Raw genomic sequence first — 20,390 nt, 5'->3', positions numbered from 1 at the left:
ATATCCATACAGTGGAAAAGTCATAAAGGAGGAACCTAATGTATAAAGGTCTGAACTGAAAACGTTAATGTAGCAGGGTCAAAAACGCTACAGGGAAATCTGTAAACTATCACCATTTTGCCCTTGAACATAGCACTTCACTCCAGGTTGTTCTAGGGGGATTTTTATTAAAACAAGTGCACTTATTATAAGTCACTTTGGTTAAAAATATTAGCTAAATGACACATTTGTAATTAGCCTTTTAAAAGTCAATGTAAAGAAGAGTTTGCCATTACACTGTGCTGACACCTTTGTTTGTTGAAGCCCTCTCATTATAACTTTTTACAACTCACATTTTCTAGAATAAGGTCATTTTACGAACTGAAAATGTAGCACAATGCTGTACATAATGAACAGTGTTGGATAAGAATAACGACACTTTAAAGAACAGAATCTTGTGACAAAATTAAGGAAACTAGTGAAGCATTATGTTCATGGCAGGGCTAGGAAAGATTGAAATAATTTATTTATGTATCTAACAGAGGCAGGAGAGGAACTTTTCTGACCTGTTCATCTTCCTGCTTTTGACAAGAGACAATTTGAATTGGAGCTGCCTCCAAGAAACCTCATCCTGCAATCCCACTAATTTTAACACTATTCTTTTACAACAAGACACATTTCTAACTTTCTAACCTTCTCATATTCAAAAGAACACCAATTATTCTCATGGTGGTGCCTCAGTTAAACTTGTATGAAGTTTATGAAGTATTAGAAAGTTATGAAGGTGCCCTGAATTTTTTTAGAGAGAGAGAGTTGTGATAGCTTAGTGTAGATTACTTCTGAAGTGTAATAATGTACTGACTACAGATTACATGACTACAATTCCAATTAGTAATGTAATTTAATGGATAATATTTTTAGGTAATCTAATTTAATTGTTTTTGGATTTCCTCTGACCTAACTCTTTTTTTAATTTGTTGTCACATGCATTTGAGTAGGAAAAGATAAATCCCCACTAAGGATTAGTAAACCTTTACCTTAATCAGGGTTCTCAATGGGTGCAGTAAAATTAGTAGCAAATTAGTAGAGAGAAGGGCGTTAGGTTTCAAATGGTGGGCATTTATCAGTCATAATAATCAAATCTATCATCAAGTTAATCTTTGCATTAAAATGTTTATCTAGATTTGGAGTATATTGGTTAGTTCTTAATTATACAAGTTGGTATGCATTTGTACAACTGTTTATCTGATTTTGAAGTCTAGCGACACATCTGAAGTATCTGGTTTAGCAGCGTCAAAGGAGAAGCTGTGTGTGTGTATGAAGGAATGAATGTGTGTATTTATGTTGAAAGTCTTCGTCTGTGTTTTATTAAAAGTCTTGTGATTGTTTAACCAATTCCTGCTTCCTCCTTTCCCTACCGAACAAGAGGGTTGTCTGCCACACTGGTGCAGAAACCCGGGACTGGAATTAGACGTGCCTTCAGAGAGTCCTCGCCACTGACGGAGGATCACGACACTGAGGACAGGATTGGTTCGATGGTACTGGAGCAGTCCGCCAGGAGACAGAGGAACCGCTGCCGTCCATCAGGGGACGGAGGAGCAACTGCCAGCCACCAGGAGGCGGAATCCAATGCCATCGGCCAGCATCACAGAGGATCACTGGACAGCTGGCTGAGGACCGAATGGCACCGTGGTTGGGAACTGGAGTTTTATTTTATTTTCTCTCTCTCTCTATCTCTCTCCCCTCGTCCTACCCAGGTACCCAGAAGTTGGTGAAGACCAGCCGGCGATAGAATGGCCAAAGGGGCAACTCCTCCCCCTCCAGGAAGGGGGAGTAAGTTAGACCGGAGGTTCCCCCACCCTGAATTAGGTGGTGGGGGTATGTGATGAAGAGGAGGGTGTGGCCGGGCCGAGAGGATGCACGCCAGGTGATGAGTTGCCCAATCAGCAGGAGAGAGATAAAAGGAGGAGCCAGGGATGCCAGAGAAAGAGAGAAAGAGAGAGAAAGAGAGAGAGCGAGAGAGACGCACAAAGCTGTGTGTGTGTATGCATCATTGTTTATGTTGAAGACTTCGTCAGTGTTTTATTAAAAGACTTGTGATTGATAATCTGGTTCCTGCTTCCTTCTTTCCCTACTAAACAAGAGGCTTGTTTGTACTTTAGGGAGAAATAGATTCATAATAAATATGATCATATCACTACTTCAGCTCTATTAAATTTGTCATAGGCTACATTAGGGGAGTGAGGGAATATCTTTGTTACAACTTATAAATATTTATATTTTGTATTTATTGTTTTTGCATGTGCTTTGAGTAGGTCTACTGTTTATAATTACAAAAAAGTTTTGTTTTATAAAAATCATGTTACATCTAACCATGGTAGTGAAGAAGATCCATGCTTCCATGTGTTTACTATGGTCTTGTTACAAATACCACTGTTAAACTATAAAAATAAATAATCAATGAATACATTTAAATGTTCAAAAAGGCAAATGTTAAATATATTAACAATATCACATCATTTTCATTTTATAGGCCCCAGATATAGTCCTCCATCTGCTTGAATTCCAGAAACACAAGGTTTTGTCTCTCATTCAGCCTGCTAAATTTATTAACAAAAAATTATGCAATTGTTGAGCAATTGAGCAAATTAAGCAAATAATGTGCTTTGTTTTTTTGTTTTTCTTTCGGTACAAAAACGTCTCTGCTTTCAAATTATGTCACATAATTGAGGGGTGGGGCAGTAGGGGTAAGTGAATGAAGTAGGGGGCATTCATCAAAAAAAGGTTGAGAACCATGTACCTAAATGAAGACTACAAGTTTATCTGTCATTTCATCTTTCAATACAACATGGAATGAAAAACTGCAGAAGCCATTTTGGTTCTGAAACAGACACTAATATACTGTTTAAAAAAGGTGATGTAATTTTATTTTAAATTACTTTCTTGTATCCCACCTTAATGTGGACAGAAAACTACAAGTAAATTAAACTTACAGGTGCAGTTGGGTGCATTGCCAGACCAGGTGCCATTAGCTTGGCATTGTCGCATGGTGGATCCACTTAGCAGGTATCCATCCATACAGGAATAAACAACAGAGTGAGAGAAGGTGGTGCCATCCAGTCGGTATACCCGTCCATTACTAGGGGTCCCAGGGTTACCACACTGTACCGCTGTATCAGATTAAAATACAATGTTTGAAAGATATTGAGAGTTGACATACATTGTTTTTAGTGATTTAGATTTGTTTTTGACAGAAAATCTCAAACAACGACAGAATATGGGCAGTTGACATGAAAAAAGTTTGGAAAATTGTTATGTCCTGCAGAGTGAGATTCTAAACTCCATGCATTCTTTTATAAATATTTGTATACATTTTATGAATTTTTATAAACTTATATAGGCTGAGAGACTTCATAAAATATTTTGTCTTTTAAAAATACAAATATTACGGGGCAGTTTGCAATATTACGACCATTTAAAATTAACTACCAAAGACAACAAGGTGATTAAAAATAGTGAAATGATGACCAGTCACAGGACCTAAGACACACTTTCTCTTTAAAAAATATGAGTTAATAAAGCATTGGATGTGCTATGTATCAACTACCCAAACATATTTGATATATCTTCAGGTTATCTGATAGAAAGATCATTAAAGACTTCTTTGACCATGCAATGAATGTGATAGGGCACAGTGACTACAGTAGAATGACTTAAAGATGTAAACGGATGAGGTTGAATCTCTTATAAGAGTGATTATTTGGTATGACAGGCCAGTAAATCACACCCAAACCATGTCACTGAAATACAGAGAAAAACTGAAGAAAAAAAGACACCATTAATCAGGTCTAGGGGCAAAAACAAGCCAGTGCATCAAGTTTCCACAGGAAACACTGCCTGTTTGCCCTGGTTGAGGCTAGTCATCTTTCATTTGGGCTGTAGACTTTACAGCCTTGGGAAAATGTGGGTTTATTACTGTACATGGTGTAGTACTTCGACAACTTTACAACAGCTGTAACAGGGCATAGAGGAATGCAGAGTACAGTGAAACATCAGGCAACAATGTGGATGTTGATATAATATTTGGAGGGTAGTTGGATTGATTGGTTGTCACTGATAGATGACCGATGAGAATATTTTATGGTATAATTAAGAAGAAATTTGCTGCCAATTGACCTGCCAATTCCCCCAAATTTCTTTTTACTTGTCCCTCATTTTCTTAAAAAAAAAAAAAGCAAAAATCTGTGTTACAGTGAGGCACCTACTATGGAAGTAAATGGGTACAATTCGTAAATTAAAAAATGATCATTGTATCAAAAGTATAGCCACAAAACAATATGCATTTTAAGTGTGTGTGATAAAATCAGTTACTGTTTTCTGTGTAAAGTTATAGCAAGTTGTATATTTTTAAATATAGCAACTTCGTTGCCATGACGATGTAATGGTAAATGGTCTACACTTGTATAGCACCTGGTATTAACCTTAGAGGTTAGCAAAGCGCTTTACACTGTGTCCCATTCACACACACAATCATACACCAATGGCGGCAGAGCTGCCATGCAAGGCGCTAGCCTGCCATTGGGAGCAACTTGGGGTTCAGTCTTTTGTCCAAGGACACTTCGGCATGTGGAATCGTGTGGGCCGGGAATCGAACCGCCAACCCTGTGATTAGCAGCCGACCCACTCTACCACCTGAGCCACAGCTGTCCCCTGTAATGTCAATAAACTCTAAAACGACCGGAAAAATTACAAATTAGGCAACTTTACAGCTCAAATAATACCTGAGTTTTAACAAAAGAATTAATGTAAGTGTTTTTTTTTAATAATATTATAAGCTTTTCTGCCTTTACATTTCTTGCCTCCAAAAATTAGCCCCATTTTCTTCCATTTCACTGTAAACCAGATTTTTGTGTTCTTCTTAAGAAAAGGAGGTACGATTAAAAGTAATTTTTTTGTGGTATTAAATAGTATTGATTAATCAATATATCTTAACATGTATTGAATGCAGAACTTCAGCCATCTGCCAACCGGTAGTGTCAACAGTGGATTGAGCAAAAGTGCAAGTGGTAATTCTAGTATGGTTAATGCCTTTTTACCAATATCTACATTCCAAATAGGCATTTACACATCTACCAGTCAGATAGGATGTCTGGATAAATGTCACATCATGAAAATAATATTAATGATCATTCCTATATGGCCATGAGTACTACTAAGATAATTACAAGGCAATGCTTGGCAAAGTTTTAAAAATATGTTGTACAATTAGAGAAACAATTCACTGTCTTGTCTTAGATCAGCTAATGATTTGTTAAAACAAACAACTGACTATGTAGCTTTGTGCTTAGATGCCCTTCTTCTGCATTCAGCAAGTACTGGGACCAGTGATACTGAAGCGAAGTGAGAATAAAATATATGAGATGAGAAGTGAGAGTGGGAGTTAGGCGGTTTCAGAGCTGGTGTGTCATATCAACTGCTGCAGATGCTTACGTTTGCAGGAGGGCTGAGTGCCAGACCAGGTGCCGTTGGGGAAGCACATCCTTTCTGCAGAGCCAAAAAGCTCGTAGCCCACCAAGCAGCTGAAGTGCACTTTACTGCGGATCCGAAAATCACTCTCATCTCTGCTGCCGTGGGATGGTGTGCCTGGGTCACCGCATGTCCCAGATGAATCACCTAGAGAAACAAAAAGAGGAATAAAACAAAAAAAATAGCGATTAAAAAGACATGAAGGAATGAAAGAAAGACTAAAACAAAGGAAACAAAGAAAAAAGGAAGGAAACAAGGAAAAGACAGAAACAAAGGAAACAAGGAAAGGCTGGAAGGAAGGAATGAAGGAAGGTTAAGAAAGACAGAAAGAAAGGAAGCCAAGAAAAAAGGAAAGAAGGAAAGAAAGCAAAGAAAGACTGGAAGTCTGGAAGAAAGGAAGAAGGAAATAAAGACTAAAAGAAAAAAAGGATAAAAATACAGAAAGAAAAATTAGGAAACAGAGAGAGACCAAGAATTTGCTTCATTAGTAAAGAAACACAACACTTTAAATGATTCTACTGTCAATTGAATGAAAATGGATGACTAGTTTTGCGCCTGTTTTCCGGGCCTTTTCCGGATGTAATCTTGGAGGAGGACAGCTTTTTTCCCACTCACTCAAGGCTGCTAAAGCTCTGTGAAAATTTATATTTCTGATTGATTCCTGCTGCTTCCATATATCTGTGCTCAGGGCCCTGCAGCCTTGCACCTCACCTGAACTTGAGCGCCATTTATCATAAGAGCACAAATGCCCACAATCATACTGAGACACACATGAACACGCACAATGATGCTCATGCAAGGCGAATAATCCAACCAGACCAAAAACATAGATACAAATACACACAAAGTTAGAGTAGTGCTCCTAAAGCGGTTGGTCAATTCTGACATGATCGTGGACTACAAGGCAAAACAATGCTAAATACAAACCATAAAATGCAACTAATCGTATAATCAATCATAGTTAAAATAGAAAATGTATTTTGTATCAAAAAAATGCTTATCAACTTTTAAAAGGGGGTAGAACATGCTTTGCATACAGTTTCTGACATTGACATTCAATCAAACTCTAAGATATTTTGGCAAAATCATCTTTTACTTCAATAGATCAGGACCCTAAGAGTAAACACAACGCCACACATTTTTAAACAGGCTTAATACTAAACCTCTTTACAGGTGAGCCAACATCCGAAACTAACCCACATCCAAGGAACCGGCCGGCTCCATAAACAAGAAATGATTTATTTAAGAGCAGGCAACAGTATGAAATGAGCCATCTACTGATCTAATACAGCAGTGTGGCTGGAGAGGAGAGTGCAATAGGCAAGGCTTGTGGCTGGCTGGCAGGCTGGCCCAGGGGACAAATTAAAATGGTTGTTATTAAAGGACTGCAGACTGTTCCTCTCACTTATTAATACGTTACCAGGCTGCCTGCACAGGCTCTTCTGCTGGACGGCCAGTTGTTGACCCTTGCATGACTGGCAGGTTTTTATCATACATACATACATCACACCACCTGCGGCCACATGGACAAGATCCATGTTGACGTGCACTTGGTACCCTACAGAGCACACTCTTGGGGAGGTAGGGAAAAATCTTCTTTCAGCACTTGTGAAGATATGTTCTGACAGCTAAATGCAATTTTCTTGGGGCGCACAAGACAGCAGGGCACCTCTCATTGTTAAACTCATTCCAGGCGATTAAATGCATGGGGGGGTGGGGGGGAATGTGTATGGCACTCAGAGACAAGCTGTTTTTTTAATGTCATGTTCCATCTTTTTTCTTTCTCGCTGGTGGCAAAGGATGGGAGGAGCAAGAGCTGGGAAGTATGGGTGTGGGTGTTTGGGCTCCAAGGAGTGTGTTCTGTCATGGAGAGAGTGCTGACCAAGCACAACACTTCAAGGGCAGACAGAGGGGACTGCTGTATTAGCCGTCCCACTGGAACTCTTCCACTTATGTGCAATGGCAGCCCTGAGACTGCGAAGAGAGCTGTACGAGAGGGTAATTATTAATTTGTGTGTGAGCCTTGTCATAGAATGATGTACAGGCACCTCTAATAAAACAGTCACTGCAAATATGCAGTTTACACTTTGATATAACACCACAGAAAGGATGAAAAACTGTTGCAATATTAAATGTCATCTTTTTCATTCACACACACTGTGAGTAGAAGAGAAGTGGGACACTAAAGATGTGTCTCTTATGGATTTTTGATCAGTGGAATCTTTGGTGGCTTTTAGCAGTCAGGATTGATTCTTCAGTTTGGGTCAGATATGCTTTTGGACAACAGATATGGCACAGATATAACATAGGAAATAAAAATACATGCAGAATTAAGAAAATATCAGGCAAAGAGAAGGAAGGGAAGGCAAGGCAAGGGAAGGAAAGAAAGACAGGAATCAATGAAGGAAGGAAGGGAAATTAATGAAATACACGAAATGGTAAATGGTCTGCACTTATATAGCACTTTTTTTAACGTTAGAGGTTACCAAAGCGCTTTACACTGTTTCCCAATCACCCATTCACACACACACACTCATACACCAATGGTGGCAGAGCTGCCATGCAAGGCTCTAGCCTGCCATTGGGAGCAACTTGGGGTTCAGTGTCTTGCCCAAGGACACTTCGACATGTGGAGTTGTGTGGGCCGGGAATCGAACCACCAACCCTATGATTGGCAGCTGACCCGCTCTACCAACTGATCCACAGCCGCCTGGGATCAGGGAGGAAAAGAAGGAAGGAAGGATGGACAGAAGGAAGTAAGGAAGGGAAAGAAATGAAAGAAAGACATGAAGGAAGGAAGGAAGGAAGGGAAAATAATGAAAAAAAAAGACATGAAGGAAAGAAGGAATGAAGGAGGGAAGGAAGCAAGGAAATGAAAGAAAGAAACAAAGGAAAAATGGAAGAAAAGGAGGAAGTGAAAGGAAATGGATGAAAGAAAGGCATGAAGGAAGGAAGGAAGGAAGGGAGGAAGGAAGGAAGTGAAAGGATATGGATGAAAGAAAGACATGAAGGAAGGGAAGAGAAGAAGTGAAAGGAAATGGATGAAAGAAAGACATGAAGGAAGGAAGGGAGGAAGTGAAAGGATATGGATGAAAGAAAGACATGAAGGAAGGAAGGAAGGGAAGAAGTTAAAGGAAATGGATGAAAGAAAGACATGAAGGAAGGAAGGAAGGGAGGAAGTGAAAGGATATGGATGAAAGAAAGACGTTAAGGAAGGAAGGGAGGAAGTGAAAGGATATGGATGAAAGAGAGACATGAAGGAAGGAAAGAAGGAAGGGAGGAAGTGAAAGGATATGGATGAAAGAAAGAGATGAAGGAAGGAAGGAAGGGAGGAAGTGAAAGGATATGGATGAAAGAAAGACATGAAGGAAGGAAGGAAGGGACAGGAAATAAAACACTTACAAGGAACTCTATTTGTAAAATAGTATTTGGTTTTGGAATACAGATATGCAACATACCGTTTATGATGGAATAGGTATAGATGTAATGTTCCTGTTTTGTCATGGGTTCATAAATCTAAATATTTGTCAGATATAAAATGGTGGAAATGATAAATATGCTCCAGTCTGGTTAGTAAAGCTGATCGACCAACACATCACCAGTCTTCAAAACATCTTTTCAGCAAGCTGGTGCTTACGTATGCAGGAGATGTAAGTATAAGCCTGGATCCTTCCCTCCTTTCTTATAGTATAATCTCATGTCCTCTCTTGACAGTCCAAAATATGGCAAAAGTCTTTAGATAGTGCCACATTAGTATCCACACTGACATCACCCACTTAAGTCACAATTATTCTATCACAAAATTGAGGCGAATAATAAGGGTGATTTATGTCATTTTTCTGATGTAACTGTAGGTAAGCCATCCATAAGTTGACTTCTTAAGAGTGTAAACACTGTGTGCTTTAAAAAAAAAATCTCAGTTTGTGTGAGCAGTCTGACATGTAAACTACTGGCTGAATCAATGATGTGAGCTTAAGGCGGGAGCCGTGGAACTACCTCTTTGGTTAAACAATGTCATGGCGGAAGGGGTGGTCAGAGTGTTTGGGGAATATTTATCTTTGCAATTCTATTAAGTGCTGCTAGTGCTGCAAGAAAAGCGTAATCCATGTAGTCTGAGTTAGCAACTGCTCTGTCTCAATCAGTGTGCAGTCAAGCAGTGCCAGCAAGCTCAAGCAGAGCTGGCAAGTTAAGTCTTGGGAGAGGCTCACAGCTAGAGGCTGCTCCTTTAGCTACAGGCCTCACACATACTTACAACCACTCTAATTGGACCACGGAAAGTTCAGGTGTGAGAAGGGAGAGAACAGAAGATCTTCCCACCAGGTGGACACTAAAGCCCTCACTGATGCAGCCTGTACATGTGCTAATTGAGGATCAGGCTGTTTTGGGGGCAGAGAGTAAATGGCTGTTTGTAGGTTTTAACAGGGTCAGATCATGTTGTCTGGTCATAACATCAGGAGGCTTTACATTTGAAAGCTCTGGCTGGATGTAGGAAATTAGAGTAAGCTTTCAACAAGGTCAAAAGGTTGTAATAGCTTCATTTTGGACTTTTAATCAAACTAAATGTGAGGAAAACGGCATCGAACTGGGTTACCAAACCTCAGAAGCCAAACATACAGAAACAAAAATGTAAACAATGGCTGGGTCTGAAATCCCATACTTTCAAATTAGGCCTATATACTGAATTTAATAAAGAACTTGCTTCTCGGCTGTTGATGAAGTATGTTCTAAAGATATGTGACTGTGTAGTCTACATCATCACACAGGAAATTGACATGTTGCTTTCGAATGTACCCGGAAATAGACCCCATTCTGCCAAATTAGTGATAAGCGCTATCCCTCACCAGACATATCAGCATAAATTAAACTGTGACCACATTTCCCTCTGCCACAACTTGCACAAACACCCTCAGGGACATGGATTCTTATCCCATGGAAGCCAGGAAGTAATCAGGTTCACATAAAAAATGGTGAGCTTTTTGCCTGTATTACATCATTTACAACAAAAAAATGCAACTGTCTTTTGGGATCTATCTATGGACATTTCACCTGGAAACTGGAGCTAACACATGTCCATACGTACAACATCACTTCCAGCATTGGCCATTGGAGGGCAGTGGCTTGAATTTCGGTAAGCACAGATCGATTTCAGCAGCAAAACTTTCAACCTACTGTCTCCAAATTTACAGAATGATCAGTCTGGTATAGTATAAATAAAATTGGACACACTATATCCGCCATGTTGTCACTGTCCTTTTGTCCCATTTGTTCTTTGACCAAAGATGTAGCATACTGACAGCGGGGGAAACAATTGACTCAGGTGATTTACAATTACAATTTAATTATGAGGAACTTTCTTGGTATCTATAGCACTTACATTTGCAAAGAGCCAGCCAATTCACAGTTGTCTGCCATTTTTTATATATTTTTTAATCATTTATGTATTTATTTTGTATATTTTGAAATTGAAGTGAAGTTAAAGTGATCTTTTGCTATAGCAAATTGTGCAATAGATGCACACTTAAAAATCTCAGCAGATGCTGTATGTAATTTGGGTATTGTTCACCTACTTCAGGGGTCGGCAACCTATGGAACGTGGAGGGGTAATCACTGGCACGCCAGCGATGGCAAAAGAGGAGCAGACTATTTTATTTCTATGAACAGCCATTGACCAAAAATGGCACTTCATGTCAAAAAGGTGGCCAACTCCTGACCTACTGTATCATGAATACTGAATATTTGAACTTCCTTGATTTGATGTTCTACTTTTTGCATACAGTGTAGCAGAGAAGTATCCATTTTTGCACATACTGTAAGGTCTGTCCTTTAGAGTCAAGAGTTCCCTGTATGAGTGCATATGTGTGGAGGGGTGTTTGTGTGCATAAATGCCTTAAGCATAGCACACAGGAAAAGGGATGAAGTTGTGCTGCTATAATTTGGTGCCATGAAACCCAGAAAACCCTGGAGGCAGATGAACAGCACCCGGAAGGAGGGTAAAGCCTCCAAGGACCAAGACGAAAGCAGAGAGGAAGAGAGACATGAGAGAGCTTTCTAAGGGCTTTCTCTTTCTCTGTCTAGCTGTTGCTCTCTCTATCTCTCGTTCGCTCTCTGTCTGCCAGTTTCTGGGTCATGGATCTCGATAGAGGATTGGAGCATATACAGTGGAATTGGAAAGAGACATTGGAGTGTCTGTATCCTCACTTTATGGGTCACAGGTATATTATCAAGTTTTATTGGATAAATAGTATAAGCTCTTTTTTAAATATCCAAAACAAATGGAAACGAGTATAAAAGTTTCAGCAACAAGTAATTTATCTAAGAACATTCACAATGCCAATGATTGGTGGTGACAATTACAATGACTTTATCAATCTGTGTAGCCAATATTTCTAAAGTGTAAACCTTATGAATGAAATTGCGCATGGTGGGATTTCAGATCGGATGGGCGTTGTTCGATTTATTCTAATTGCTTTTAATGTTTGAATTTGTATTTAATATTCACTGCAAAATACAGATACTTTTTTCATATGAACAGATACAGATACAGATAATGGCTTCGCTGCACTCCCCCAGTACAAACACAGCAATGTTTTGTTTTTGTTTTGTCCACAGAGAAAAGTCCTCTTCTACAGAGTCAGTGGCTCAGATCACAAAATCTTTTTTTTTTTTCCTTAAAGGGCACCACCATCCTCAGACTATTAAAGGCACCGGGAGGGACTTGTTGAGCTCACTGAACCAGAATGGGATAGCAACATTCAAAATGCCAGTGAATAAGTTGTCCTTGCAAACTACATACACTCCACATATAGTATACACTCCACATATTTCCTGCATGTTTACAAGTCATTTCCTTTAAAGAAATAGTTCACCAAAAAATGAATATTCTGTCATTTTTACTCAACCACATGTCGTTCCATGCTGAACACAAAATGGGATATTATAATGATTAACCCAGACCATCGTTTCAATACAATAGCAGCGAACTTAAAACTTAAAAAAGGTATGTATCATAAAAGTAGGCCATGTGGCTAGTGTGTCATATTCCAAGTCATCTGAAGACATTTCCCTGGTTTTGGTGTGTAAAACATGAAATTCAGGTCAGAAAAACTTGACGAACACTGAATGTTCATGTGTGCATGAGAACACTCACAAAACTGTGAACACAGTTCTCTTATAGTGCTCATGAACACACAATGGACTTCAAGATTTTCACTGAAAAATTCAATATTTCAAATCATATGCCTTGAAAAAACTAACAAGTTACATTGGCAATTTTATTATATTTTTGGGTCCTTTTTAAGCTTTAAAATGAGGCGCCACTGTATTGTAAGTGCTGTGATATTAATTAAAACATCTCCTTTTGAGTTTCATGTAAAAAACTCATATGGGTTTTGAACGACATGATAGTGAGTTAAGTCTGACATAATTTGTATTTTTGTGTAAACTATTCCTACTAGTCCCTAAGGATAATGTGACAGTGGTGTAATATAAGAGTTGGCGGAGGCATTGGGCACAAGGGTCCTTGATTTTGCAATAATTCTCTGTGACAAAGTCTCAGCTGCCTCTAGCACACTCTATTCAGAACTATTGGAAGCTGTGTTTGTGGCCTTACACAGTGTTTTGTGTGGGGACAGTGTTGGGGCTTATGTAAAATCTCTCTAAGACATGTTTGGTGCTTGAAAAAACTTTGGCTGTTTGTGTGGGGGTCAGAACGCACTGGAGCCCTTTGAGTTTCCTCCTGGATTTCTCCAGGGGGGTATATGCCTTTCCTTTCCATTTACAGAATGAACAATGGCAGTGAGAATGCCGGGTGCTGTGCTGCATTTGTTATGAAATTCGCTTGTTCAGGCTCGTCTCCACAGCGAGTCTAAAGTCTCTTCTGTTGAGTCTCAGAGTACCCGTTGCTGTTTTAAGGGTCTAACACAACACAAACAAACAGAGGCTCCTACAGTGTGTATGTACTTGTGTGCACCTACACACATATCTCTGGAGTCTCCACCGAAAAGCAGATGGCTTGTAATCTCAATAAAAAGAACAGCACTCAAAATATACCCACAGATCAATTATCCATCTCACAGACATCAGATGCAAGATTAAAGGGATAGTGCACCCACAGAAGGAGATGTTAGGCAGTATAACAACATCAGTCATACCCTTTCATTACAGCTTTTTTTTTTCCATACAATGAATGTGAATGGTTATTAAGGCTGCCATACTGCCTAACATCTCCTTTTATGTTCCATGGAAGAAAAAAGTCATATGGGTTTGGAACAACATGATTTGTGGAAATTAATTATATTGCTTTAACAGTTCTATAAACAAGAATATAATATCAAATAACTGACATTTTAGAGAAAATATGGGCAGATATTTTATTTTTGTTCTGCCAGCAAAAATAATTCCACAAGAAGCAAAAGTAGGACAAAAGTTCTAATGCAGTTGGAATATCAGCACTCTTGGAACATTGCATATTTGGACTGGAACTAAATGTTGTATAAAGTAAAAAAATAAGTATCTAGTTATTTTGTTACCTAAAGAGGGTACAGGCACATGTTGTTTGATACTTAACCAAAGAGCAAGTTCTATTTTAACTAGGTAGTGTTGCCTGATGATGTCATTGCAACAGGTAACGAGCCAATTAAGCATGAGACGGTTCTCATGTCTGCCCACACAAATGCTTTATGCTTTTGTGTGACGTACACAACTCTTTTACACACTGTTGCAAGCGCTTCTAATTAGCTCTATTTTAATTCTCTGTTTTGAAGTGATTACAGAATAAATACAGCATTTTTTGAAAGAATTCTATTGTTTACAACCAACAAAATGACTATAATAAAAACAACACATAATGAAACAAAAAATGTGAGTTGGTTAATTAGATTAAGCCGAAAAAAATCCCTTAGCATCTTTAAAGGAATATTTCACCCAAAAATTAAAATGATGTCATACATTTTCTTTCTTCTGTGGAACACAAATAGGAAATATTTTGAAGAATGTACAGGTCGCTCTTTACTCTTTACAACATTTATGATCTTTTAATATACTTTTAGGTTGCTTTTGCATCTTTATTGAAGCTTGAAATCTCCAGTCCCCATTCATTGTGATGGAAAACAGTGACCAGCACATTTTTCAAAATGTCTCCTTTTGTGTCCCACAGAACAAAGTCAGTCATCCGGGTTTGGAACAGAAAGATGACAGAATACATTTTTTTGGGTTAACTATCCCTTTAATTGTGCAGATTCAGGTGATTGATGTGACTGTCCTACCTGAGCAAAAGGGCATGGGCGCGCTCCAATGGCCGTTGAGCTGGCAGGTGCGTGAGGACTCGCCCTTCAGTTGCCGACCACCCATGCAGCTATAGCGCACCGTGGCTCCAAAGGTGAATTTGTCCCCGCTCAGCACTCCATTGGGAGGAGATCCAGGGTGTCCGCAGTCCACCACTATCCACACCACATGCAGAAGCACAAATTAACAAACATTGTTACTGAATCGGCTAACACTCCTTCAGTACACATTCAAAGTTGAGTATGATAATATTAAAACATAAAAGACTTCAATTGCTCTTTACTTTGAATAATATCAAAGCTCTAGTTGAACTTAGTGAATACGGTGCTAATTCAGCTTCCCATACGAGCACTATAATCAGCACTTTCTGAAAGTTTAATTTCTTCCAGTCTCTCAAGCCTTACTGCCTGTGCAGCCTTAATGGATACATTCCTGATGATTAGATGAAAAACAAGAGGAAAAAAAAAAAACAGATTACAAATTGATGCAATGATTAAATACATCAGGATGGCACCTGTTCTTTATTTTTTTTTATTTTTTACATGTACTACAATGGTGTTTAATTGGTCGAACCCCCCACAACATACTCCCTGGTTTTACTGGTGTGTGAAAAAAAGCAGTTCACTACTAAGATTGTTTTGCCATCTCTATACTTGGGATTATTTAGTGCTTTATTATCTGATGTTTGATGTAAGGTTATCTCTCTTTCAGTAATTGGTATTTATGTATTAATTTGTATGTTATCTATGAATGGGTTCTGGTTTCAATGGTAATTTATCTGTAAATGTTCTGTATATAATTTGTGTTATAGAAACCTACAACCAGCCAACAGCAAGACATTATGGGCTTTTCTGTCATTGTTTATTCATCCTAATGTAACTCTGACTAATTTTACCATGGTTTTATGTTGTTTTGTGTCCTTTTTGTAGCTTGACAGCCCAGAGTCACTATTCACCTTCATTATATGTTGAAAAGACCTGTGAATACGTAAAAAATTCTCTTTTTCTGTTTCACAAAAGAATGACAGTCATACGAGTTTGGAGCAACATTAGAGTAAGTACATTACAGAATTACATAATAACAGAATACAAATTTTGGGTGAACTGTCTTAACTATTCCATTAACCCTTTAATCTTGGATTGGCGGGCCCGCCGAGAAAAAAATAATGATCAAAATAATATATTTGCAGACAAATCAGAAGTGTTAATTTTTGATCATTTATAAATTATTTTGCAGTGTACATATTTTAATAAGTAAAAACATCAAACTGATCAGATAGCCATGTGTCATATGTCATTGGAAAGCTCACAAAGTGTAGAATACAAACAGTTGTACTCACAGATGAAAATTTACAGAGTAATAGGTAAGCACGTGTCTTTGACATTTATGTTGGGTGTTGCTTATACACCGATCAGCCACAACATTGTAGGATCGGAGTAACCCGGCAGAATGAAATTAAGAAGAATTAAAACAGAGTTTCACCAAGATGGCCTACAACACTGGAAATTCCTCTAAGCATTAAGAAACTAAGAAAATTCAGAGTGGAGCAAGCAAGTCTAAGGCTGCAGCATCTTTTTTTCCAACCATCTTGAGAATAAAAGAGATCTGTAGAGCAAAAAAAGATCCCTACTCGTTCATGTTATATATCAGGGAATACCCCTATGACATGACCAGCTAACCATCTCAGCAAAAAGACCCTAAGGGCAGAGATGATGGGCAATAAAAGACACAGAGTTATACAAGCTCTCCAAGTGAGACCCTCCTGAATTACAATGAACAACACAACGCTAATTCTATGACTCTGTATTCTGGACAATAACTAATTTTCTAGGCTCCAAATTAGTCATGAGACATCTTCTTTGGTCATTTCCTGGAAACAGCATCCTGAATCCACGTTTTGTAATGTATCATAAAACACTCATATTATATTTACGTGTAGTTAGAATTAAAGAATGCATTATCCTGACCTCATGCATACATGTTTAATGTATTAAATGACATTATTTAGGATTTAATATGTATTGAACTAACTACAAGGATAAAGTATGTCATGTTTCATTTGTAAATGATTGTTTGTTTACGTAGAGAATGTTAATGTTAATGAATGTCATGTCTCGCATCGTTTTCAAGATATAAAAGTTAATGATTAAACATTGCCCTATTCTGAGCAGGAAACAGGATTCTTCACAGATGAAGGCTCATAAATCACCTCAGAAGGAAGGACTGAGAAATTACCATGTGACTTTGAAAAGTAAATTCTGATTGGCCCAGGACACCTTTTCTTCTTCTCTCTTCTCCGGCTCTCTTCTCCGTTCTACACTTCCTCCACAGCTCCGCACTCTTCCACTTGTGGCTTGAAGCCATGCCCCAACACCCCTCAAGTTCTGTGCAATGTAGAAGTCCAGGAAGGCTCAGAGTAAAGCTCAGCCCTTCTCTTCTCTGCACTACGACCCACACACGTGATGCCAACTGGGAGTCTTCCATGCAGAACGCCTCGCTTCAAAGCCCGCCTCATCATCCATCGACGCAACAGACATCCACAATCTAAACAGAGGCCCAAAACATCGACGGAACAAACTTTCTACAAAGTGCCAAAGACAAGCAATGCAAGGAGGCGCAATGGCACGCAAGTACATCTCCAGACTTTGCTGAAAGTGCTGGTGTCTCTCTAATATAATTTGAGTTACCCGATTGCAAATCGAGTTAGAGTGAATTAAGTATCAATGGTTCTTAAGGCATTGTCTACAGACTCCATAAAGTTTATGTTCTCTGTATAGATCATTTTCATTCACTTTATGTTACAATTCACTCACAGCCTATTTCCATGTTTGTATGTGTTGGATTAGTTTTTATGTTTAGTCAAAGATAACTTGACTGTGGTATATTTTGATAAAAAATCTTGTCACACGGTTTTAAAAGGTCTTGCTTCAAAGCTTATATCTAAAATATTTGTTATATTATTTTCATTAAGCCATGAGAATAATATTACTCCAATAAGTAAATTAATAATAATTCCCATTAATAATAATTCCCACATTAAAGCTAATTCCTTACGATAGAAATTGTGCACGGATACAACGAGCCATTTTATACAAATTTTAATGGTGGAGAATTATATTCAGACAAATAATTTGTTTATCTTAATTAATCATTTATCTTTTCTTTTTCATGGCGTAGACAAAAGGACAGTTTAATTAAATTCCTCACACACACTTTTGCCCTACAACATTAAAACCACCTGCCTAATATTGTGTAGTGCCACCAAAACTGTGCCAATCCGCATATCAGAATAGCATTCTGAGACGCAGTCTGGCCATTCTCTGTTGACCTCTCTCATCAAGAGAGTTTCTGTCCACAGAACTGCTGCTCACTGGATGTTTTTTTGTTTTTGGCAACATTCAGAGTAAATTCTAGAGATTGTTGTGCATGAAAATCCCAGGAGATCAGCAGTTACAGAAAAACTCAAACCAGCCCATCTGGCACCAACAATCATTCCATGGTCCAAATCACTGAGATCACATTTTCTCCCTATTCTGATGGCTGAGCTCCTGACCTGTATCTGCATAATTTTATGCACTGCTGCCACACGATTAGATAATCGCATGGATGATAGTTGGTTTCAGATGGGCTGGTTTGAGTATTTCTGTAACTGCTGATCTATTGGTATTTTCATGCACAACAGTCTCTAGAATTTACTCCAAATTGTGGCAAAAACAAAAAACATCCAGTGAGCGGCAGTTTTGTGGACAGAAATTGATGAGAGGTCAACAGAGAATTGCTAGACTAGCTTGAACTGACAAAGTCTACGCTAACTCAGATAACCACTCTGTACAATTGTGGTGAGAAGAATAGCATCTCAGAATACTATTCTGAGATGCAGGCTGGAGCTGTTTCGACGGCACGAGGGGGACCTACACAATATTAGGCAGGTGATTTTAATGTTGTGGCTGATCATTGAGCACACAGCACATAATGTGCTATCTGGCTAAAAACAAGTTAGCTTTCCTGGATCAGATGACTTCATCACAAATTATGTAGTAGTATATTGTCAAGCATCATGGAACGCTAGACCAATAGTACTAGGAATCAAATCTCTGCAATTAGCTGTGGAAATCAGGAATCGTTGACTCTACTTACGTATGGCCACAAGGTGATGGCGCCAAGTACATGACACAGACTCAATGATAGCTCAAATGACACAGAATGGAACTGAATGAGATCTCATTACTCATGTATGCTTTGGAGAGAGAGCATACAGTACCTTTAATCATTGTTGTATTTGCATGTGTCATTAGTTCTTATGTATAATTATTATGTTTTATTTGTTTGGAGAGGCTTTTGGACACTTGGAGACAATTTTGAACACTAGGATAAATTATATTTGTAATGCTATAACTATTGATTGCTTTGTCGTATCAACACAACATTTTATTCACAGTCGACATGACTGGGAAGAAAACCAAAAAAAAAGTTAAAATCAGAAAAATAAAACAAGTAATTTTTTTTTAGGCTCAAGTTCTTTTGTGAAGTTTTTCAGTAGTTATTTAGGCTTTTTCTGTAGAGTTATAAGCCTTTAATTTTGGGCATGATACTGAAACAGGAAATCTTTAAAAACACCCTCAGAGCTTAAAGGGTTAATGAATATACCATTGTGTTGGCACCCTAACCAGTCAACACATAAGGCAATACAAGTTTTTTTTAATTTTATATTTAATACAAATGCCACTAAAGCAATGTTGGAACAATGTACGTCAAAGCAGCTGAGCTTTTGGAAATTAGCTTGAATGTCTTGTGAATTAGGGATCTTTTTTTGTTGCAAAAATAAGTACTGACTATATGCAAAAAAACAACTGGATCTATTTCAGAGACAGCCCAGCATTTGGTGTATGTATTAAAAATGTAAAACTAGTGGGAAGCTGTTTAAGATTATCCAGACACACAAAGAAGAAGTGGGAACAGGGCGAAAGGACATCTCCAACAGCAGGGAGTCTTGTCAGGGCAGAATGTAAGCGAAGGCCCCGTTGACTTTGCAGCTGCTGTAGAATGCATCTGACTATGCTGTAAGCCAAGGTGTTTCAAAAGATGTTTTCACAATAAAAAAGACATCAGAAAAAAACCTGGCATTCCTAAATAATCCACCACATAAATCTGTGTTCCACCTGTCCCTCAATTACAACACTGATCTTAAGCAGTGGGAAGGAGGTCCTGCAACTAATTCCCCTCAATTATGGGACTAAAGAGATAATTAACACCACAATCACACTGCCAAATTTACGCTTTCATCCAAAAGTGCCAGCAACTTACCGATACACTCGGGCAGTGGCTTGTCCCACTGACCCGTGGGCTGGCAGGTGAGGACAGGTGAGCCAAACAGGTAATACCCAGGGTTGCAATCAAAGAAGACCACAGTGCCAAATGTGAAGTTTCCATGCTCGATCTTACTCTGCCTGATAGAGTTGGCTGGAATCCCAGGATCCGAGCAATTGACGACTGAACACAAGGAAGATGGAGGGAATAAGATAGAGAAGAAGAGGTGTTATTTGGCTGAAGCGCTAATCAAGTGACTTCAGTGAAAACAAATAGGTCAAATGTAAGAAACACAT

General features: G+C 38.6%; 1 protein-coding gene across 1 annotated transcript in view; it reads right to left on the bottom strand.

The window, feature by feature from the left end:
• Positions 1 to 20,390, bottom strand: part of LOC127619812 (CUB and sushi domain-containing protein 3-like) — a 639,489-nt gene that overhangs the window by 35,958 nt on the left and 583,141 nt on the right. The window contains exons 55-58 of the mRNA XM_052092811.1: positions 20,092 to 20,277; positions 14,769 to 14,942; positions 5,470 to 5,652; positions 2,973 to 3,149 (exon numbers count right to left, since the gene is read on the bottom strand). Of these exons, the coding sequence (XP_051948771.1) occupies positions 2,973 to 3,149; positions 5,470 to 5,652; positions 14,769 to 14,942; positions 20,092 to 20,277 (720 nt within the window). The remainder of the gene's footprint in view (positions 1 to 2,972; positions 3,150 to 5,469; positions 5,653 to 14,768; positions 14,943 to 20,091; positions 20,278 to 20,390) is intronic.

Source organism: Xyrauchen texanus, chromosome 26 (genome assembly GCF_025860055.1).
Source record: "Xyrauchen texanus isolate HMW12.3.18 chromosome 26, RBS_HiC_50CHRs, whole genome shotgun sequence".
Taxonomy (NCBI): domain Eukaryota; kingdom Metazoa; phylum Chordata; class Actinopteri; order Cypriniformes; family Catostomidae; genus Xyrauchen; species Xyrauchen texanus.
This window is presented reverse-complemented; position numbering and strand designations above follow the sequence as displayed.